This window comes from Prinia subflava, chromosome 7, assembly GCF_021018805.1.
Source record: "Prinia subflava isolate CZ2003 ecotype Zambia chromosome 7, Cam_Psub_1.2, whole genome shotgun sequence".
Taxonomy (NCBI): Eukaryota; Metazoa; Chordata; class Aves; order Passeriformes; family Cisticolidae; genus Prinia; species Prinia subflava.
In genome coordinates this window covers 1,344,067-1,367,317 of record NC_086253.1, presented here as the reverse complement: position 1 = coordinate 1,367,317, position 23,251 = coordinate 1,344,067, and the positions used below count along the sequence as shown (strand labels likewise).

Genomic DNA, 23,251 nt, shown 5'->3' with positions numbered 1-23,251 from the left:
CAACTATGGAGCCACAGCTTTCCAACTATGGATCCACAGCTTTCCAATTATGGATCCATAACTCTCCAACCATGGATCCACACCTTTCCAACTATGGATCCACAGCTTTCCAACTATGGATCCACACCTTTCCAATTATGGATCCACACCTTTCCAATTATGGATCTGCACCTTTCCAGCCATGGATCCACCTCTCCAGCCATGGATCCACAGTTTTCCAGCTCTGGATCCACACCTCTCCACCTTTAGATCCAGCTCTTTGGAAGACATGTCTCTGCTGAGCTCACAGCCTTTTCCTTGGGGATCTCTGGGATGATCCCATGGCAATATTTTTCCTTGGAATACCTGGATGTTCCCATAGTGGGATAAGACGTGGGAGCAGCCTGGCCGTGGGGAGAGGAGCTCGTTGCCTGCTCATTCCCAGGTCCTCTCCCAGACTCTTTCCATGCTCACTGATTGGATTTTTTGCATGGCTCATTTCTTTGGGATTCCCTTTATCCTTGGAAACAGCTCCTCCGGCACATTCCCTTCCCCTTCCCGACTCCATTTAGGATTTATTTTGTGTCAAACAGTGCAGTCCCAGCCAAGGGAGTTCCTTTTTTCTGGGATTTATGGGCAGGAAGAGGTGGGATTTGGGAACAGACTGTAAATCCCTGGTTTACAATCCCGATTTTCCCCCTGTAAATCCAGAATGCCGTGTGCCTTTCCTGGTATTCCCATCAAGTCCGTGGTTATCAGCTCCAGTTGAGCTGTTCCATGCCTGTTGGGGCTCCTAAAAATCTGGAAAATTCTGTGCTGCTGGAAAACTGGGAACATCCAGGGATGGCTGAGATCCCTTTCCCAATTTTTAGCATCCAGGAGAATCCTGCAAGGCTTGAAATGGGTAAAACCTTGCTCAGCTTCCGGATCTTCCATCCCAAGGGAAACTCGTCCTGAAAAATCCAATTGGGAAGGGATGGAAAGATCCTTTTTGTGCCTATGGATCAGGAATCCAGTGAGGACTGTTCCTTCCATCCATTGCTGCCTCTGGAACAGGGGCTGGAACCTGCCTATCCTAGACTGGATATCAGGGAAAAATTCTTCACAGAAAAGCTGTCAAGCAGTGGAAAACAGTTCCCAAGAATTGATGGACAGGCTGGGAGAGCTGGGAATGTCCAGCTTGGAAAAAAGAAGGATCTGGGATGAACTCTGAGACCCTGGCAGGGCCTGCAGGGGCTCCGGGAGAGCTGGGGAGGGACTGGGGACAAGGGATGGAGGGACAGGACACAGGGAATGGCTCCCACTGGGAAAGGGGAGATTGGGCTGGGATCTTGTGCAGGAATTGCTGGCTGGGAGGGTGGGGAGGGGCTGGGCTGGAATTCCCAGCTTTGCTGTGGCTGCCCCTGGATCCCTGGCAGTGCCCAAGGCCAGGTTGGATCCATCTCGGAATGTGGGAGGTGTCCCTGCCATGGATGGGGTGGAATGAAATGATCTTTAATATTTTTCCTACCGAAACCATTCCATGATTCTGGAATTCCAGAGTTGTTACCCTCAGCACTGATTGATTTCCCAGCTCTGGGACTGCTGCATTCCCTCTCCCATCTCCAGGTTTTTTCCCTACCCCCAGCAACCCTCGGGATCCAGAACGTTCCATTTCCCACTCGTGGATGTTGTGACATGGAGCGAGATCCCAAATCCTGTCCACGATCCCGGTTTTCCATGGTCTCCGTTTGTCCCCCGGCAGGTGGCTGGTGGGACACGAGGAGAACAAGCAGAAGACGGACGTGCACTACAGATCCATGGGAGGAGAAGGGAATTTCAACTGGAGATTCGTCTTCCCCTTCGATTATCTCCCGGCAGAGCAGATGTGCCACGTGGCCAAGAAGGTGAGTGCTCCCGGATGGAATTTCTGCATCCCCATGGGAATTCTGGGGTGTAAACGGGAATTTCGGACATTCACAGGCAGAGCCGTGCAAAGCTCGGCCTTTCCGTGGTGTTGACAGTGAAATTTTGGGAATTCTGTTCAAAAATCCGCATTTGGAAGCAAAACGGGGTTGGAATTAGAGGCGGTTATTTTGGAGACACTGATCCCTCTGGGAAGGATTCATCCAGGCTGGAGCAGGAAAAATACTGGAGCAAGTGTCCAAATGCTCTTGGACAACAGGGATATTCCAAAGCTGGAGATGGCAATTCCATGGGCATGGTTTGGTGGGAACCTTGGTTTTCCAGCATGGAATAACGGGAGTCGTGCCATGCCAAAACTTCCCAAAAAGGCTCAAAATGGGGAAAGGAAGGAGCTGCCTCCAAATTCCTGATGGGAACATGGGTTGGGATGCGCCACTGGGAGAAGATTTGGATTCAGGGAGAGGATGGGATTGGGAGCTGGAGTGGATGGGTTTTTTTGGATGGGATTTTGATGTTCCTTGGATCAGTTCATGGGAATTGCACAGATGGAAGGAAACAGGAATGCGGTTGAGATGGGTGCATGGAATAACACAAGGGATAGTTGGACGATGGAAAAGATGGAAATGATGGGAAATAGGGAAAATTGGACACCAAACAAGAGGAGATGGATCAATTTAAATTGCCTTCCCCTGGAGATCAAAGGGATTAACATAATCCAGTGGAAGATTCCCTATCCAGGGGATGGAACTGGATCATCTTTGACGTCCCTTCCAATCCAAACCATTCCATATTCCTGTGATTTTTGGCTCCTTGTGGTCTGTGGACAACAGGGAAAATCCCGGCTTCCTGTGGCTGCTCCCTGGAGGCCCAAAGCCCTTCATCCGCCTCATCCTGAGCCTTCATCCCTTGGGGATGCTCGGATTTGGGACAGCAGCAGGAATTTCCTCATGGAAAAGGTGGTCAGGGATTGGAATTGCCCAGGAGGGTTTGAAGTGCTCATCCCTGGAGGTGTCCGAGGAATTCCTGGATGTGGCACTCAGTGCCAAGGTGGGGATCGATCCCGGCTTGGACTGGAGGATCCCGGAGCATTTTCCAACCTTGATCCATGATCCTGTGGTCCCTGCTCCCTGCTTTGGCTCAGCCTCAGCATTCATGGAATATGAGGTGCCCAAAGATTCCTGCTTGCAATGGGATCGTCCCTGAAACCCACTGGGATCCCCAAAAATCCCCATGGGATCTGCAAAACCCCCGGTATCCCTGAAACCCACTGGGATCCCCAAAAATCCCCATGGGATCTGCAAAACCCCCGGGATCCCTGAAACCCACTGGGATCCCCAAAAACCCACCGGGATCCCCATCCCATCTTATTTTCCATGGAACCAGTACCTCAGCCAGGAGGATGCTGAGCGAATCCCTCATCCCAGACAATTCCCAGCTTCCAAAACCCTTTCCTGGGCAGTTCCAGTGATTGACAGAATTCCCAGCCGGGCCCATTTCACGCTCCATATCCCACAAATCCCAAGTACAGGGTGTACTACATCCAATTATCCTGCTTGGAAGAAGCCGAGGCCCCCTCCATAAACCCCTTTAAGCAAATCCATCCCGCTGTGCCGACCTGGAATCTTTTCCCACCACATGGCTTCCAGTGCTGGATCCGAAAATAAACACCTTGTAAAAGCCCTCTGTAAAGGCCGGGATAATGAAGGGAAAGCCGGGTGGAGCATTCCCGGCTCCGGGAATTTTTTGATCTTGCCATGTGCTGTTTGAACTCCAGCTTGGTTCCTGCGGCCGTAAAAATCCCGGCTGGAAGGGGCAGGCGCTGGAAGGTGGAATTTCAATCAAAAAGTTGGGAGCGGCTGCAGGGAGCTGCTTGAAACCACCTGTGCCCCACCAGGCAGGGAGGGAAAGGGTTTTCCAATGGTTCTCCTTTGTTTGCTCCCTGCTGGAGCTGCCTGGAGTGTGGATTTGGAATCATGGAATTATGGAATGGTTTAGGTGGGAAGGGAGCTGGAAGCTCATCCAGTTCCATCCAGGGACAAATTCCACTGTCCCAGGTGGATCCAGCCTGGCCTTGGGCACTGCCAGGGATCCAGGGGCAGCCACAGCAAAGCTGGGAATTCCAGCCCAACCCCTCCCCACCCTCCCAGGCAGCAATTCCTGCCCAAGATCCCAGCCCAATCTCCCCTTTCCCAGTGGGAGCCATTCCCTGTGTCCTGTCCCTCCATCCCTTGTCCCCAGTCCCTCTGCAGCTCTCCTGGAGCCCCTCCAGGGACCCTGAGGTCCCAGCCCGGATTCAATGATCCTGGAGGATTTTCCAACCTCAGGGATTCTGACATCCAAGGGGAGTCTCCTGCATGTCCAGGGCTCCCAGATTCCTGCAGGATGAGGCTCAAACAGGAGTTTTTGGGAGCAAACCTCTTCTCCTTCCCAAAATTCAGATTTCCTCCGTTGTATTCTGGAGCACATTCACAGAAATCCAGGAGAAACGCAGCCCTGCAAACTCTCCCGGGAATCGGAGCTGATTTTTTTCCCGCCTTCTCCTGCTGCTTTATCCACACGAATCCATAAAATATCCCTAAACCTCCCCTCGCTTGGAAAACAAACCCCGAAATAATAATTCCAGCCTTTTTTTCCCCATGGCTTGGACAAGGCCGGGATATAAATTTCACGCTCCGGGTTGTTTTTATAGGGAATGTTCAGAGCTCGGTTTAATCGTGGAAGTGAATTTCACACTGCCTCGGAAGGGACCCCATAAACTTCTCTCGGCATCAAATTCCCCCTTCCCAATTCCCTGCTCCTTTTCCTGCCTTTCCGGCGGAGTTCTGGGTGTCCCCAGCTTGACAGGGCTCGGAGCAGGGAGGTTTTGTCTCCATAAAAAATTATATTTTATGGTGCTTATCCATTAAAAAAAGGTGGGAATTTGGAGAGGTGGAGCATTGAATTCCCACCGGAGTCATCCCTGGAGTGCCGGGATGTTGTTCTGAGGGATTGGGACGCAGAGCCAAGGTTTTGTTTTCCCTTTTTCCTTGGGCGTTGCGGCGGGAAGGAGGGAAGGTGGGATCCCAAAGTCTGCTGGGTTTGCCGGCACTTCCATGGAATCATGGAATGCTTTGGGATGGGAAGGACCTTAAAGCCCCTCCAGGGACAAATTCCACCGTCCCAGGTGGATCCAAGCCCCCTTGTCCTGCCTTGGACACTCCAGGGATGTGACAGCCATGGCTTCTCTGGGAATTCCATCCCAGCTCCTTCCCACCCTCACAGCCTGGAATTCCTTCCCAATATCCCATCCAGATTTTTCCTCCAGCTTCATTATCCCAATGGACACGGATCCAGTTGGGATAGGTGGGAGATGACCCCAAGCGTGAGGTTTTCCTCAAGTTCGGCTCCGCGTGGGCGGGATGATGAGAAATTCCAACGAATCCTCGGGAAGTTGGAACTTCCAAGGTTGATTCCAAGGAACATCAATCTAGAAGGGAGCATGGGATGCGCCTGGAGCACAGACACATCCGTGGAATGTGGGAATGATGGGATCAACCTCTGAGCCAGGGATTCTCTGGGAAGAAGAGGCTCCTGGAGGACATAGAGCTTGTGGAAGTTTCCTTTCCAGGGAATATTCCGGCCGGGAAGTGAGATGGTCTTGAGGGTCCCTTCCAGCCCAAACCAGTCCAGAATTCCATATATTTCCACCTTTTCCAAGCCAAGCTTAGATGGGCACCTGGATTTTTCCAAAAAGGGACAATCCAAGGGAGCTCGTGGTGTTCACCTTGGAGATGGATCTTCCACCACCCTGGAATTTTACAGCCCCTCCGTGAGGACATCGCAGCTTTGATATCCATGGATCCATGGCTCCCGTATCCCTGTGGATCCCTCCTTTCCCCAGTTTCTGGGACAGGGAATAATCGCCATCAACTCTTCCCGTTTTTAGTGCTTTTAATTTAAAACGGCTGGAAAAGCTGGGAAAAATCTCTTTGGATAAACATTCCCCTGGATAAACATCCATCCCAACCCACTGCAGCCAGCGGAGGGGAGAGAGGGAATTTTCCATGGACTTCCTTTGGGATTTCTGGATTGTCCAATATCTCAAATGCATCCGTAAAATGCTCAAGTGCAAAATTCCTGGCACGTTTTCCCAAAGTTGGGCAGGGAACGGAGCGAAATTGAAACAGAGCCATCCTGGGGGATCTCTTAAAGTGAATCCAATGGGATTGGGGCGCCCCACAGACTCCCGGCTGGAATATTTATGTTCCTTATGGAATGCGACACGTTTTTCCTCCTTTTCCATAATTTAATATCGGAGGAAATAACGAATCCGAGTCTTGGGATGAATTTATGGAGCGACGGATGAACAACGCTGGGGTTTCCTGGCTTTAATTAAATCCCGTCATTCCTGACACTTCCAGGAGGAATTGCCTCCGGGACACCCTCGGAGGGGTGTCAGGAATCCCGCTGGGAATTTCCTCCTCTTTGCTGGAGCCGGGGATAACAATCCCCAACTATCCCTCGGATTTTGGGGGGGATTTTGTTATTCTCCTTTATCCCAACATTTCTTTTTGGACATCAGGAGGAATTTTTTTAAATGGGAAAGGGCGGTCAGGCTCAGGAAATGCCCTGGGATATTTGGAATCCCCACCTCTGGAGGTGTCCAAGGAATTCCTGGATGCTGAGGTGGGGATTGGGCACAGCTTGGACTCACAGATCCTGGAGGGCTTTTCCAAGGGATCTCAGGGATTCTGGGACTCTTAGTCCTAACTCCCAGGCATCCCAACAGTGGTGTTAGATCCCTGTTGGAAAAAATTCCTGGTTTCACACACGGAAATAGTGACGTGGATGCCTCTTCCCAGGCAGTGGATATTCCTACTCTGGGGTGCAGAACTGATGGATGACTTGGGAATGTTCTCCTGGAGAAGGGAAGGCTCCAGGGAGAGCTGCCAGCTCTACATTATTTAATGTAATTAAATAAAATTAATTACATTGATTTAAGTCATTAAATTAGGCATAAATTGTTGCCAACTCCTTCCAGAACCATCTTGGGTTTTTCCACTGATTATCCTTATCCAAGAGTTTTCCAGAGCCTGTGCTCCTGCAGCTCCAGAGCAGGACACCCCAGGAATTCCAGGATTTCCAGAGCCAGGCTCTGCTCAGCTCTCTCTATGAATCTTTCATTTTCCCGTGGTTTCTTTCCCGGTGCGATTTTAGGAACACTTCTGGAGCTTGGACAAGACGGAAAACAAGATCCCACCCCAGCTGATCCTCCAGATCTGGGACAATGACAAGTTCTCCTTCGACGACTATTTGGGTGAGTTGGGAATTTTGGGATTCATTCCCCCGCAAAAAAAGGGAAAAAATCACCGGCACAGGTTGTCCGGAGAAGCTGTGGATGCTCCATCCCTGGAAGTGTCCACGGCTGGGTTGGATGGGCTTGGAGCTACCTGGGATAGTGGAAATTGGGAGTTTGGATTGGGATGGTCAGGGTGGTCCAGACTCCATGGGATCAGGGAATGTTCCATGTTTAGAGGATTATCCCGCCGAGACGTCTCACCTGGAATGTTCTTCCCAACAGGGTCCATCCAGATGGATCTCAACAGGATGCCCAAGCCTGCCAAGACGGCGGAAAAATGTTCCTTGGACCTTCTGGATGGCTCCGTGTCCTCCGGGCGCTCCGTGTCCCTCTTCGAGCAGAAAACCGTCAAGGGCTGGTGGCCCTGCGTGGCCGAGCTGGACAAGCAGCAGATCCTGGCGGTAAAGTGGCTTCTCCATGATTTCCCTTGGATCCTTCGCTCCAATTCCCATTCTTGGAAGCGTCCAAGGCCAGGTTGGATGAGGGTTGGAAGTTTCCCTGCCCATGGCATGAGGCGGGAACTGGATGGGCGTTAAATTCCGTCCCGATCCAAACCTGTTCCAGAATTCCCTGAAAGCTTCGTTCAGCTCAAGTCAGGGCAAGGAATTCTGTTTCCAGCTGGGGATTTTGTGGATCCAGCCAGATCTCTGGTTGGCTGGAGGTTTTTGGGCTCTGTGCAGGGGAATGGTCAGGTTTTGTGGGATTTCCACCGTGGTTTTTGGAATGTGCCACCAAATTCGGCTCCGTATCATGACTATTCCCAATGATCTTGTGTCCTGAGCACCAGGAAAAAATTCCAGCTCTCCCAGTGATAATTTTAAAGGTGTCTGGGCTCCTGTTCCAGGTTTTGGTGACTGTTCCATGCAGGTGAAGCAGGGAATTGGGTCATTCAACCAAAAAACTTTGAGCTGCTTCCAGGGAAATCGGGAATCAGGGAACTGGGGCACACAGGATGTGGCACTCAATGATGGTCGGTCACAGCTTGGAATTGATCCCAGAGGTTTTTCCAGCCTCAGTGATCCTGGGATTTGTTGGAGCCCAAATCTGGGTGTCAGTGTGATCTGGGATTTCCTGGAATATCTCCAGTGACAGGTAGAGGGATCTCTGGAATCCTGGTGGTCATTGCTGGGAGTGGCTTGGTTGTGCTCAAAGGATATTTTCTCCCCCTAATCCTTATTTTCCATCCCATGCTCATTCCTCACCTTTCCCCCCCCCCCTTTTTTTTTTTGGGATAATAAATCTGTTTTTGTTTAACCCATCCAGGGCAAGCTGGAGATGACTCTGGAAATCGTGGCGGAGCAGGAGCACGAGGAGCGTCCGGCCGGGATGGGACGGGATGAGCCAAACATGAACCCCAGGCTGGAGGATCCCAAGTAAGAACATCCCGAGGGGAAAAGCAGCCACCAGGGCATGGATTCCTGAGGTCCAAACGGGAATTCTGGGTTTCCAGCCAGAGGGAACTGGGCTGGACTGGGTTTGCAGCTTGGTAGGATCCGCTCTGAACTGGTGGGGACTGGGAGGGAGGTCTGGAGGACCAATTCAGTGGAATCGGGAAGCTGGCCTGGAGCACCAATCCAGTGGGATTGGGAGACTGGTCTGGACCATGAATCCATTGGGATTGGGAAGCCGGTCTGGACCATGAATCCATTGGGATTGGGAGATTGGTCTGGACCATGAATCCATTGGGATTGGGAGATTGGTCTGGACCATGAATCCATTGGGATTGGGAGATTGGTCTGGACCATGAATCCATTGGGATTGGGAGATTGGTCTGGACCATCAGTCCTGCAAGATTGGGAGGCTGGCCTGGATCACAAATCCAGTGGGATTGGGAGGATGGTCTGGATCACAGATCCAGTGGGATTGGGAAACTGGTCTGGACCATGAATGCAGTGGGATTGGGAGGACGGTCTGGACCATGAATCCAGTGGGATTGGGAGGCTGTCCTGGATCACAGATCCAGTGGGATTTCGAGGCTGGTCTGTACCGAGGCGGGTGGGATTGGGGATCCAGGAGGATGGAATTCCGAGGTGAGCTCCCCTTTCCCGTGGCCCCAGGCGTCCCGAGACCTCCTTCCTGTGGTTCACGTCCCCGTACAAGACCCTCAAGTTCATCCTGTGGCGCCGCTACAAGTGGGGGCTGATCCTGGCCCTCCTCCTCCTCATCCTGCTGCTTTTCCTGGGAATCTTCATCTACGCCTTCCCGGTACGGAGCCCCTGGGAGGGGACACGGATTGGCCGAGGTCTGAGGGGGGCGAGGGATTCGGGGGGAGGGAAAATTCCCTGCTGAGGAGCACAGTGGGTTAAAAAGGGAGGAATTTTGGGGTTTGGGATCCGCATGGGAAAAATACGGAGGGGCTGGGGCGTGTCCGGGGATGGGAATGGAGTTGGGAAGGGGCTGGAGCAGCAGGAAAAGCTGAGGGAGCTGGGGAAGGGGCTCATCCTGGAGAAAAGAGGGATTGGGAGGGACCTTCTGGCTCTCCGGGATTCCCTGAAAGTTTGGAGCCAGTTTGGGATTTGGGATCTGCTCCCAGGGAACAACAAGGCAAGAGGGAATGGCCTCCAGTTGTTCCAAGGGAATTTTAGGTTGGATATTAAGGAAAATCCCTCATGGAAAGGGGTGTCCTGGAGCAGTGGTGGGGTCCCCATCCATGGAATTATTCCAGAAACATCCGGATGTGGCATTTGAGGACGTGGATAACGATGAACGAGGGCTGTGGGGCTCATGTCCAACCTCAACAATTCCATGATATCAGGAATGGTGGAGATCCCAAAAAAACCCTTGGGAAGGGCATTCCTGGGGTGCCCTCAGCAACAGAAAGTGCTGGCAGTGAGAGAGATCCCGAGGTTTTCCAGAATGCAGAGGGAAAAAATCTGGGATAGCTTTGCCTGCCTTGATTGCCTTTGGCAAAATTCCATGGAGCTGCCAGCTGGATTTGTCCTTGGAATAAATGAGGATGGGGCTGGAGAAGCCTCCTCCTGCTGGAAAGCTCTGCATTCCAGAAAAATCTTGGTGCGGCTTTGGGAAAGCCCCAGAACCCCTTTCCAAAGGGGCAGAACGGGTGATGTCCAGGATTTTGTGGGATCATGGAAAAAGGAGCTGTAGGGATACAAGGCCAGGGTTTGGGTGGTGAATCCATGAGATTTGTGGGAATCCCAGAGGATGGGAAGGAGCAGCAGGATCCAGAGGAGAGGAGAGGCTCCAGCAAATCAGGGAAAACTGGGAATGCTTCCCACTAGGAAGGTGCTGGAGGGAGGGGCCAAATTTATTCCAAGGGTTTGAAGAGGTGGGAATGTCTCTTATAAAATTTTGGGAAGAGGAACGAAAATCCAGAAACGATTCCCGGTGCTTGTTAAATTCTTCCAGTGATTCCCTAATTTTTTCCAATCATTCCCTCATTTTTTCCAGTGATTCCCATGTTTTGCCAATCATTTCCTCATTTTTCCAATGATTCCCTCATTCTTCCAATGATTCCCTTATTCTTCCAGTGGTTTCCTAATTTGTCCAATAATTCCCTCATTTTTCCCATGATTAACACGTTTTCCCAATCATTCCCTTATTCTTCCAGTGATTCCCTCATTTTTCCAATGATTCCCTCATTTTTCCAATGATTCCCTCATTTTTCCAAACATTCCTTCTTTTTTCCAAACATTCCTTCTTTTTTCCAATGATTCCCATGTTTTCCCAATCATTCCCTTATTCTTCCAGTGATCTCCTCATTTTTCCAGTGATTTCCTAACTTTTCCAATCATTCCCTCATTTTTCCAATCATTCCCTCATTTCTCCACTCATTCTCTCCTTTTCCCAATGATTCCCATGTTTTCCCAATCATTCCTGTATTTATCCAGTGATTTCCTCATTTTTCCAATAATTTCCTGATTTTTCCAGTCATTCCCTCATTTTCCCAATGATTCCTGTGTTTTTCTAATCATTCCCTCATTTTTCCAATCATTCCCTTGTTTTTCCAATGATTCCTGTGTTTTTCCATCCTTCCAGAACTACGCTGCTATGAAACTGGTGAAACCTTTCAACTGAAGCTGCTCCCGTGCCTGCCTGGGAATTTTGGGAAGGAATTTTGCCTCTGGAAGCGGAGAAGGAACAACCAACAACCTCATCCAGGCCTCCAGCTGCTGCCAAAGGCTCCGCTCCCCTTTGGAATTCCGCCCGGGAAGCGTCACGTAACCAAAGCCTCCACCAAAATATTCCTGATTTTCCAGCCTCCTCTGTGTTGTGTTTGAGTTTTCCCGCTGCTCTGGTTGGTAAATCCCAAATTCCAGTGGAAAATCCGAGGAGGGAGCAGGGGAAGGACCTTTCCATCTGTAAACTGGGAATGCGCAGAAGATCATCAGGGCAGGATTTGGGATTTGCCGGCCTGGGCGAATCCCACGGATTCCGAGCACTTTTTGCTCTCCGATCCAGCCTCAGTTTCCCTTTTCCCTGTATTATCCCATTTATGTACTGTAAACCTATGGAAAATGTGTTGGAAAGCCGGAATCCCTGGGATGACACATGGCGTTCCCAAAGCTGAAATCATGGGAATGGGAAAGGCTGCGGTGCAAAACCTGGGAATAGGAATTGTTGCTTCTCAAAATCCCAGTTGCTCTTGGATTTTGAGGCCTTTGGTTCCATCATGGAATTCTGGAGCTGCTTTTCCCTTGGAGCTGCTCCACAATCCCACAGGTCTCCCATTCCAACCGGGAGAGGGATCCCAGGAGCAGCTGGGCTTTGATCTCCTCCTCTCCTGCTGTATTCCAGCTACCTTTTTTTGGGAATTCTTGGCCTTTTTAGTGTCAGTATTTGCAGAATCCCAGAATCCCTGAGCTTGGGAAAGACCTTCGGGATCATCCAGTTCAAGCTGTGCCCGATCCCCACCTTGGCACTGAGTGCCACATCCAGGAATTCCATGGACACCTCCATGGATGGGGATTCCAAATCTCCCTGGGCAATTCCAATCCCTGACCGCCCTTTCCATGGGGAAATTCCCGCTGCTGTCCACCCTGAGCCTCCCCTGGCCCAGCCTGAGGCCGTTCCCTCTTTTCCTGTTATTCCCTGGGATCAGATCCCAAATCCCACCTGGTTCCAAATCCTCAGGGAGTCGTGCGGAGCCAGAAGGTCCCTCCGGATCCTCCCTTTCTCCAGGATGAGCCTCACTGGTATTCCTTTAAAATCAGCCATTTTCCCTTGTGTTCCCAAGGATTCTTACGGAAAACATCCCAACCCATACTCGCCACATTAATGTAGCGAAAAACTTATCCCGGGACGGGATTTGTTTTCCAAAAAACCCCTGATCCACAACGAGCTCGGCCTCCCGCGGATCCGATGGGAATGCTGGGACATTCCCACTTTTGCTGTGCCCTCCTCCTGCCCCTGGAGAGGGATGATCCCGTGGGATGTGGCGGACTGGTGACCTTGGCGGGGTCAGACTTGAGCTCAGAGGTCTTTCCCACCCTGGATGGTTCCATAATTCCACGATTCCCACGATTCCCAGGCTTTTCCAGTGCTGGGAGGATGCGAATCCTCAAATTCTCATCCTGCAAGGAATCGTCTCCCTCTTTTCCGCCAGAAAAATCCCATTAATATCCGGCTGCTCCGGCACCTTTGCTGATTCGGGATCTTCCTGCCCTCCCTTCAGCAGGGTGAGACTCATCATTGATTCCACGTTTTCCTTGGAGCTCTGGCTGCTCCGAGCGAGCGAGGAGCCGGGAAAAGTGATCCCGAGGGATCAATTTCCCGGGACAAACTGTGCTGATGGCAGCTCCTGCTCCGTTCCGGACAGGATTTTAAGCCATAAAAAAACCAGGGAAAAGCAGCCCAATTGCTCTGTTGGATTGGGATGTAATCCATGGAGGATTAAATCCCGGGATTCTCATTGGAACAGCTCCCGGACTGCACAGGGCAGCTCCTTCTCCGTGTTTTCCACACGGAAAACACACAGCTTTGGGATTTTTAGGGATTTGCAGGGATTTATAGCCCCATCCCTGCTGCTGAGCTTTGGCCGATCCGTGGCTTTTTCCCAAAAGCTGGAGCAGAGGAGTCGGCTCCGGATTTGCACGTCCCAGGGCGGGGGTTTCATTTTCCGTCGTTAAACGCTTCGTTTTCCTCCGGTTTTCCCCTAAAAGCCATTCCCACCCCCATCCCTGTTTATAGCCGCCATCAAACCACCAGGATTCGCTCCAATTTTCCAGAGGTTTTATTATCCCAGAGGATCTGAGGAGCCGAGGACAAAAGTTGCTTCTGTTTGGCCCTTGCTGGGATTGGGAATTTGGGTTTTGTGGGAATGTTGGTCCCGGCTCCTTTTCCTCCAGGGTCCAGCTGTGCCAGAGGGAATCTGGAATTCCCTGAGTGCTCTCCTGGAATCCACGGTGGGAATTCAGGTCCGGTATCTCTTGGATTTGCAGGGATTCTGGGATTTCCCATCCGGGTGTAATTCCCTGTGATCCCAACCCAAAATCTTGGAGCCAAGAGCCCCAAATGGATGTGTGATCCATCTTGGAATGCCACACGTGGAATGTCCACCCCCCATCCCATCAGGAACACCGTGCTCTCTCCCAGAAAGACAAGGAATCAAAATCCATCCGTGGGATACCTTTGGAATGTCCAAGGCCAGCTTGGACAAGGATTGGAGCCACCTGGGATTGTGGAATGCCTGGAATGGGATGGGCTTGAAAGTTTGGGATTCACTCCAGAGACACTTCCAGTGGGAAATCCCGTTTTATTCCCAGCATTCCCCTGGCAAACCTGGGTCAGCAGGGAGGGGAGAGAAGGATCCAGGGCATCCAATTCCATGAAGACAGGGATTTCCGGAAGGAAATCCGTGCTCCCTGTACAGTTTTCATGCCAAGAGGATCCCGTGGGATTCCGGTGGGTAAATTCAGGTTGGAACATCCGGGAAAACCAACTCCATCCCATTCTCTTTCCCTGAGGAGCCACATCCAGCTCCAGGCCTGCTTGTGTCTCCTCCAAATCCAGGTGGGAGCTGTAGAAAGAATTCCCTGTGGCTTCCGGTTATCCCGGGAATTGGCTGGAATTTGTTCTGGATCACCCGTGCCTGCCTTATCCGCAATAATGCCCGAAGCACTGTGATTCCCAAAGAAATGCTCTGAAACATTCCCGTTCCCGGTGTTTTGATTGTGGGGATGGAATTGCGGCTCGCCTTGGGAGTGGGAATGGGAAAATTGGGATTGTGGAGAAGGGGAAATTCCAGGGAATCCTCAGAGTCCCTGCAGGGGCTCCAGGAGAGCTGCAGAGGGACTGGGGACAAGGGATGGAGGGACAGGACACAGGGAATGGCTCCCACTGGGAAAGGGGAGATTGGGCTGGGATCTTGTGCAGGAATTGCTGCCTGGGAGGGTGGGGAGGGGCTGGGCTGGAATTCCCAGCTTTGCTGTGGCTGCCCCTGGATCCCTGGCAGTGCCCAAGGCCAGGTTGGATCCATCTGGGAATGTGGGAGGTGTCCCTGCCCATGGAAGGGGCTGAGAATGGGATGATCCTTAATGTCCCTTGAATCCCAACCCATTCCATGATTCCAGAATTCCCTGCCCGTGCGTGGAAGTTAATTACCAAACGTTCCGCTGCTCGAGTGCTCCCCTGATCCCAGATATCCCCAGCCCCATGCCGGGGGTAATTCCAGCCTGGAATTCCAAAGTGTGGCAGCTCCTTTGGGACCATCCGCACAAAACACCCCTGATGTGTTCCTGTTCCCTCGGGGAGTTGGAAAACTTCCAACCATACCAGGCCTGAATTCCCTGAATCTCCAGCACCCATCCCCAAACCCCCCGGGAATGCCCTGGATTGATTTTCCTCCCCAATAAGAGCGATTTTCCAGACAGCGCCAGGTTTTATCCACTCCCAAGGGAGCGTTTTCCACCCCCAATCCCGGATTTTGCCGGAGCAGTTGGAAAAGGAGGGAGGCAGTGCATGGAGAGGGGGATGAGAAGCAGGATCCAGGTCAAGGCGCTTCCATAAAATTTTTTTTGGGAGCCGTTGGCAGCTGGATTTGTTGGTTTAACCCCTGCGGACGGGGCCTGCCGTGGGTTCTGCCCATTCCCAGGAACACGGATCCAACGGGAGCACTGATCCTGTGGGATGCTCCCTAAAAAGCACCACTGTGGCCTCCTGGCTCCCAAATCCATCAGTTTTCCGATGGGAAGCTGGAGATTTCCCAGGATTTGAGTGACGTACCTCATTTCAGCCTTGCCTTGAGGCCTGACCCCTTTAGAATCACCAGGATGGTGATTCCCAGTGCTGGAATTTCCCCCTGGAAAATGCACAGAGAAGGTGGTGACGGATTTCAAGGTAGACCAATAACCTGAAATTCCTGAAATCAGCTTTTTCCATGGATAACCTTGTGTTGTGGGACAGCCGCGGTTGGGATTCATCCCAGAACAGCCCAAACCCCGGGATTGAGGGATGATTTGCGGGAATCTGCAGGAGACTCCCAAGAAATGAGCCGGGAAACTGCTCCGGGTTTGTCTCCATCCCGAATCCGCTTCCAGAGGAAAGTGAGTTTAGTTTGTTTTTCCCGTTCCCATCCCAGCCTTCCCAAAGAATCCCTGAAATGTGCCGGGTATTTTTATCCCTTATTTTAAAAAAGAGAGGAAAAGGCTCTGGATGCATCCAGGGTTTTATTCCAGCTGGAGCAGCCGCTGAGGTTGGATTGGGCCTGGATCTTCCCTCGAGGCTGGGACCTTTTCCATGATACTTCACCTTCCCAGGCTTTCCCAGAATCACGGAATTGTCCAGGGAAGGGACCTGAAAGCTCCTCCCATTCCATGGGATCCATGATCCTTCATCTTCAAGCCACCTCAGGCCATGGAATTCTGGCTTTTGGGAAAGGTTTGGTGGATATTTGGGATATTGGGCTGAAGCATGGAAATCATGGAATGGTTTGGGATGGAATGGACCTCAAAGCCCATCCCGAACCTTCCCCTATCCCAGGTTGCTCCAAGCCTCATCCTTGGGCACTTCCAGGGATGGGGAATCCAAACCTCCCTGGAAAACAGGATTTTAAAGGTTGGATTTGGAGATCTTTCCCAAATTTCAGGATTCCCTGAGTGCTTTGCTTTGGCATTTGGGATGATTCCAGGGAGACTTGGCTGCTCCATTCCTGTCAGCATTCCCTGTCCCCTGGGTTGAACATCAGGAATTTCCATGCTTGGTGACCTTTTCCATGAAGGAATTTTTCCCAATATCAAATCCTGACATCCAATCCAAACCTCTCCCTTTGCTTTCCCTTTTTTTTTGGTCTTTCCCCACTTTTCCCTCCACCCTCTCCCCCTTTTCCCTTTGTGGTTTGTATCCAGGCCCCATCCAAGTCCAGCATCCCAGGAAAGGATGGGAATTACAGCCTCACAAATTAAGGAAATACTAGCTCTCCCAAATCCAGCCTGTTTTTCCCTCTTTTTCCTTCTTCCCAGAACTCACGGGAATGAATCCATCCATTCTCCCACTTCAGTGTTGGGATCTCCCAGAGGTTTTCCCTGGAAACAGCCTAATCCCATGTTTATGAAAATCATGGAGCCAGGGCGCTTTGACTGGATGGAATTCCTGGGGCCAGTGAAGGAGGGAGAAGCCTCTTTTATCCCTGTTTTTCCCTTTATCCCTGTTTTTTTCCACCTTTTGGAGTCTGCTGTGCTTCTTTCCCGAGCCAATAAGGACAAACAGGGTTTGGTGGATACGGAAAAGTGGGAAAAAGAAATCCCGGGATCAGCCAGAGATTTACAATTCCCCTTTGCCAAGGAAAACAGCGGGAAGGAATCATCCGCTGGCAAATCCGTGGCTGAGAAACAAAGCCTGGATTCATTGTGTCCCTCCATGGACGGCAGGGAACAATTGGGATGAGTCACTTCCAAAGGGCGGGAATGGCCTTGGAGCCTCCCGGCGGCCCCAGGGAGGGACAGGGAGGTCACTGGAGAGGTTTGGAGGTCTCCGTGCTGGAATGCCGGGAAGAGCTCATCCCTCTCCTCACCCCAGGGACCGGGAGAAATCGGAGTCAGGCGCCTCCAAATCATTCCCGTTTTTTTTTTAGGAATTACGCAATCCGAGGGAAAACAAACAGAACAATAACACAAAGGCAGGTTGGATCTCATTTCTGTTTTCCAGTTGTCTGGGTAATCAGGGGTTGTGGGATTCCATGATTTCCTTTGCAAGGATAAAACCCTAAAAATGCTCCCGTTCCCATAGGATAACGGAAATTCCCTTCAATTCCAGCACCGGTTTTTTAAGGAATAACAGAAATCCCAAATTTTGTGGGCGATGGAGATACCTGGAATTATCTCCCTCGTGGTCTGAGCTCTGGAAATCCTGGAGAAGTTGAAGACTTTAATTAATTATTAGCTAATAATTTATTATTAATTAATCTTAATTAATTTATTAATAATTAATCCTTAACAATTAATTTATTATTAATTAATTTTAAAGTTCTCAACTCGATCCTACAAAAATTAACTTGGAGAGGATCATTCCCTCTTTCCTACCTCTCCCATCTCCCTCCCAACCAGGAACTGACTCAGGAAATGGTCCCAAATATTTAATTCTTGGAAATTCCAGCCTTTCCACAGAACTGGATGGGAGGGAATTGGACAAGGAAAAAAAGCTGGAAAAAAGACAGGGAAGAGAGCTGGAATGTCTGGGAGAAGGGAGATTCTGTGTGGGATGAAATTGGAATTCCCAGGGCTTGTTGAACCCATCCGTAACCAAAAAAAGAGTCAGGAATAACTCCCAGCCAAGCAGGAAACCTGAAAGGAAAATTTGGGATAAAGTAGAAAGGAAAGAGCTGTGGATGCATCCCAGATTTTATTCCAGCAGCAGCTGAGGTCGGGTTGGGCCTTGACCTTCCCTCGAGGTTGGAATTTTTCCACGATCCTTCATCTTCCCAAGTCAGAGGATCAGGGAATCCTGGAATGGCTCAGGGAAGGGACTTTAAAGCTCATCCCATTCCCGCTATTCCAGGATGCTCCAAGTCCATTCCAACCTGGCCTTGGACACTTCCAGGGATGGGGAGCCACAAGTTGACGGAGAACCAAATCCCAGATTCCGGAGGTTCAGGGCTTGGCTGATGAAGAAAATTCCCCGCCCTCTCCTCTCACCGTTGGGAAAATTCCCCTTGGAAAACTTCTGGACTCAGTGGAAAAAATCAAAACCTTCGTGTCCAAGTCCTGCCTGCGCCAAGGAGAAGCCAAGGCTGGAGAGGGTCTGGAGCAGGAATTCCACTCCTGGTGTGCCAGTGGGTGGACGAGACATTCCAGGCTGGCTCATTCCAGGAGTTCTGCTTCCCATTAAAGTGCCGGAGAGCAGCTGGAGCTCTGGAGTCCATTAAATGCCACTTTTCGGGAATGGGCTTGGATTTCAGCTGTTTATTTTTATACCCAGGGAGCTGAGCAATGGATGCTGAAAAAAAGGGAATAAAAGCCAGGAGAGAAAAAAAATATGGATGATGGGATGCAGGATGGAAAAAACCCCTTTGGAATATCAAACATGGATTCTCTGCTCTGACATCCCGATGGTGGAAAAGCCCTTTTAGAAATATCGGCATCATCAGCACCCGGAGGTAATGGAGGAACATCCAGAATTCCAGGATTGGAATAGCCAGAATTTGTACGGGGAAATCCGGTTTTTGATTTCCCTGGAATGGATTGCCTGGGAACAGGGATGGGGATCCTTCTTCCAAAGGCGCCACCGGGGAGAGCTCAAAACTGGGAGGAATGGGATGGAATGAGCAAAAACGGTTCCAATTCCGTAATTTGGGAAGGAATTCTTGGCTGTGAGGTGGGCGAGGGGCTGGGATGGATTCCCAGAGAAGTTATGGAAGTCTCATCCCTAGAAGTGTCCAAGGCCAGGTTGGACATTGGGAGTGGGATAAACCTGGGATAGTGGGAGGTGTCCCTGCCCATGGATGGGGTGGAATGGGATGAGATTTAAGGTCATTTCCAAACTAAAACATTCCAGCATTCTGGAGCCCCTCTGCTCTGGAGCCAGGCTGGGAGAGCCGGGAATGTTCCCCTGGAGAAGGGAAAAATCCAGGGAATGCTCAGAGTCCCTGCAGGGGCTCCAGGAGAGCTGCAGAGGGACTGGGGACAAGGGATGGAGGGACAGGACACAGGGAATGGCTCCCACTGGGAAAGGGGAGATTGGGCTGGGATCTTGTGCAGGAATTGCTGCCTGGGAGGGTGGGGAGGGGCTGGGCTGGAATTCCCAGCTTTGCTGTGGCTGCCCCTGGATCCCTGGCAGTGCCCAAGGCCAGGTTGGATATTGGGGCTTGGAGCCGCTTCCTTCATCGGCTCCACGCAGCTCCCGACACATTCCCAAACCAATCCCTTGGATCAGGTGGTTCTCTGGTGGACCAAATCCAGCCTTTCTGTGCTCCAAGGATCCCACCAGCAGCGGGAACTGGGACAGCTCCGCTTCTCCGCACCCCGCAGAGCCGGAGCAAAAGCCGGCAGCCGCTTTTCCAATCAGGGTTTGTGCGAAATCCATGGATTAACATCAAAGGATCTCTCCTGGCCAGGTGGGAAGGCCGAGCTTGTAACCTTTTATTGCTCCTGCTCCAGGGAATTGTTCTCCCACTGCCGGGCCTTGGACATCGGGAATGTGTTAAATCCAGGCCCCTCTGGAGCACCTTCCTCTCCCCATCCCATTTCCACAGGGACAGGGAATGGCTTCCCCTGGGAAAGGGGAGATTGGGCTGGGATCTTGTGCAGGAATTGCTGCCTGGGAGGGCGGGGAGGGGCTGGGATGGAATTCCCAGCTTTGCTGTGGCTGCCCCTGGATCCCTGGCAGTGCCCAAGGCCAGGCTGGATCCACCTGGGATGGTGGGAGGTGTCCCTGCCATGGATGGGGTTGGATCTTTAGGATTTACGGTCCCTCCCTATCAAAACCGTTCTGGAATTCCAAGTCAGAGCTCTCCCAGGTGCAGAATTCCAGGCCTGGAAGGGGCTTCAGGTGCTCCCAGAGGGAACAGGGGGATGCGATCCAAGGTGGTTTCCCAGGGATCTTTCAGCACCATCCGCTGGGAAGTTTGGGAAAATCAGAGAATCCTAAAATCCCAGACTGGCTTGGATGGGAAGGGGCCTTAAATCCCACCCCATTCCATGGAACAACTTCCCCTATCCCAGATTGCTCCAAGGCTTTTCCAGCCTGGCCTCCTGAACCCCTGGAAGCCCGGATCCATCAGCTGACGGTGACATCACAACCCCGAGCCGTCAGGACATTCCTGACTCCCAAAAATATTCCTTCTCCAGAGGCCGGGAAGCAGCAGCAGCCCATCCATCCTGTCAGCACGGCTATTCCCAGGTTTTTTTCTGGCTCTGGGAACACGGGGAGGGTGGGAAGGGTGAGGGAAGAGGGGGCTGGTGGCACATCTGGATGCACTCGGGGCCGGGGTGGTGGCAGCTGTTCCCTCATCCCGGTCGCTCCGGGTCTGGAATCGATTTTCCAAGCGGTTTTTCCTTGCCCAAATCGAAGCCCAAAGTCTGCTTGGCTCCTTCTCTCCCGCTTTTCCAGCTCGGGGATTTTATTCCTCGGCCTCGGGAGGCTTAAAAATAGAAGTGGTGGAAAAGGAGACTGAGCCGCTCTTCCAGAGGGAGGGAAAGGAGGGAATTCTGTCCCCCTTGGAGCTGGGAAGGGGAGAAGTTCTGGCAGGAGGTAACCCTGAGCCGGGTTATTCCCAAAGGGATTGAAAATCCTCCTCTCCCATTCCTGGTTTTAGCTGGAAGCCACTTAAAAGTGAGGTTGAATTCCGGGAGTGAGATAAAATCCAGGATTTTTCCTTGGAAAAACGGGGGCCTGCTGATGGAGCCCTGTGCCCCGGGGGAAAATCCGGGATGGGATTTGTTTAACTAGGTCAGGAATTTGTCCATGTAAATCCCCTGGAATTCCAGGGGGCTCCCTTGGTATAAAAACCGGGAGAGGGGCACCCCAAAGCAGATTTTTGGGAAGGCGGGGTAGGATCCAGAGGCGGGAAAGGATCTTTGTGTTCGGATTCTGCTGGAATGTGCAGCTTTGTGGGACAAGAGCGGATTTATGGGATTGTAACCAGTGAGGGACAGGGAAACTGGGAATGGCTTCCCACTGCTGGAGGGCAGAGCTGGGTGGGATATGGGGAAGGATTTTTGGGACGTTTGGCCCAAAAAAGCACCAAACTCCAGGGGCTTCACGGATCTGCCACATCCACAGGTCAGATTCCCGCTGGGAATTCATTCCACGGTTCCTTCTCCAGCCCCTGGAGCGGGATTCACCCCGATGGGGTTGGGAAGAGTCACCTGGAGCTCATCAGATCCGGAGCATCTGGATTTTGGGAGCAGGAGCTGCTCTGTGGTGGCATTTGCACCTCTGGGGAGGTTCTTTCTTCCCAAAAAAAACCCAAAAAACAGGATCATGGAATGGGTTGGGATGGGAAGGACTTAAAAGCTCATCCAAGGGCATCTTCCGCTATTCCAGCTTTTATTTTTAGCAGCTGTTGGGCTCCATTTGTTCCTGCCAGACTTTGGGATTTAAAAATCCAGGACCTCTTTCTATCCCTGCTCCTCTCTGGAATTCCAATTTCTTTTTAATTTTTTTTTTTTTTTTTTTTTTTTTTTTTTTTTTTTTTTGCTAACCCCTCATCTTTCCCAACAACCTTTTCCTGCTTTTTCGCCCCCAATCCAGCTCCACTTTTTCCTCAGGAGGATTTTCCCCGTCCCTGCTCCGCTTTATGGGATTTCCATGCCCTGACGCGACCCCTGTTAATTCCCAAATAAAAAATCCGGCTGAAGACAAAAAACTCCTCTGGTTTTTCCATTTTTTTTTTTTCCCCCCCTTTTCCAATCCTTCTGTTTCTGGGCTCATAATTTTTTACAAGCTCGGTGATTCCGAGCGATTTCATTTCCCAGCTCCCCTCATTATTTCCATGTTGGGAATTTTATTGGTGGGGACGGTAAACAAATAACATTTGTTTTCCCTAAAATCCGCATTCCCCACCCCTCCTTGTTTTCCTGGTTATTCCCAGTCTGGCTTCTGTTTGTCTCGTATCCTGTGGCCGCATGGAAGGGATGGAGATGCCGGAATATTTTGGATCCCTGTTTTCTTGGAGAAGGTTTGGGTTTGGAATGAGGGCTGGAAAAAGGGGGAAAAATGTTTTTGGGGGATACATGGTTGATCATTCCCAGAGAATCTGTGGATGTCTCATCCCTGGAAGTGTCCAAGGCCAGGTTGGAGGGGTTTGGAGAAGCCTGGGATACGGGAGGTGTCCCAGCCCATGGATTGGGTGGAATTGTTGGGATTTAAGGTCCCTTCCCAACCCAAAGCACTCCATGATTTTATGAGGGATACGGAAAATTCTCCCACAGCAGCTGAACTCCCAAAAGGAAACAGCACATCCAGGGAATCCCAGAATTCCCACACCAAGACGGATCTGTGTTCACACCCCGGAGCAGGACCTGTCCATCCCATCCCGTCCCATCCCATCCCATCCCATCCCATCCCATCCCATCCCATTATCCCATCCCATCCCATCCCATCCCATTATCCCATCCCATCCCATCCCATCCCATCCCATCCCATCCCATCCCATCCCATCCCATCCCATCCCATCCCATCCCATTATCCCATCCCATCCCATCCCATCCCATCCCATCCCATCCCATCCCATCCCATCCCATCCCATCCCATCCCATCCCATTATCCCATCCCATCCCATCCCATCCCATCCCATTATCCCATCCCATCCCATCCCAAGCTGGGATGGGCATGGAAAACCTTTCCATGGGGCATTCTCAGCATTGTCCTATCCCAAAAACCCAGATCCATCCCTGGGAAGTGGGAAGGGAAAACTTCGGAGCGAGAAACGCTCGGAGCGGTTTTCATCGAGCCGCCCTCCTTCCTTTGGCCAGAAATAAACCCATTTATTTTATTTTATTTATTTAATTTTGTTTTATTACATCATCCAAAAAAGCTCTCAGGCACTCACAGGTGCTCAGAGGCTGTTGAAATTTTCCGGGAATCGCTTCTTTTCCATAAAAATGGGACAAAAATCCATCCAGGGCGCGGAAGAGC

At 51.2% G+C, this 23,251-nt stretch overlaps 2 protein-coding genes across 14 annotated transcripts in view; both read left to right on the top strand.

The window, feature by feature from the left end:
- The window catches only part of DYSF (dysferlin), a 70,037-nt gene extending 55,714 nt beyond the window's left edge, over positions 1 to 14,323 (top strand). For 11 of the 13 annotated variants that reach the window (XM_063401266.1, XM_063401261.1, XM_063401259.1 and 8 more), the window contains 6 exons: positions 1,724 to 1,865; positions 7,081 to 7,180; positions 7,445 to 7,623; positions 8,486 to 8,595; positions 9,280 to 9,427; positions 11,219 to 14,323. In XM_063401266.1, coding sequence (XP_063257336.1) covers positions 1,724 to 1,865; positions 7,081 to 7,180; positions 7,445 to 7,623; positions 8,486 to 8,595; positions 9,280 to 9,427; positions 11,219 to 11,257 — 718 coding nt within the window. In that variant the 3' untranslated portion in view covers positions 11,258 to 14,323. The remainder of the gene's footprint in view (positions 1 to 1,723; positions 1,866 to 7,080; positions 7,181 to 7,444; positions 7,624 to 8,485; positions 8,596 to 9,279; positions 9,428 to 11,218) is intronic. The other 2 variants (XM_063401254.1, XM_063401253.1) reach the window with 1 other exon arrangement.
- A 418-nt stretch (positions 14,324 to 14,741) lies between these two features.
- On the top strand, positions 14,742 to 22,609 carry LOC134552564 (uncharacterized). Its single transcript, XM_063401267.1, has 2 exons — positions 14,742 to 19,727; positions 20,335 to 22,609. The coding sequence occupies exons 1-2, from the start codon at positions 19,247 to 19,249 to the stop codon at positions 20,784 to 20,786; spliced, it is 933 nt and encodes a 310-aa protein (XP_063257337.1). The 5' UTR covers positions 14,742 to 19,246; the 3' UTR covers positions 20,787 to 22,609.
- Positions 22,610 to 23,251: the final 642 nt, after the last annotated feature.

What these genes read in the sequence shown, in the direction of transcription:
- LOC134552564 (XM_063401267.1), top strand. Translation starts at nt 19,247, where the DNA reads ATGCTCAGAGTCCCTGCAGGGGCTCCAGGAGAGCTGCAGAGGGACTGG. An exon ending in AAAGGATCTCTCCTGGCCAG is followed by an intron (nt 19,728 to 20,334) that starts GTGGGAAGGCCG and finishes CCCCTATCCCAG; the next exon opens with ATTGCTCCAAGGCTTTTCCA.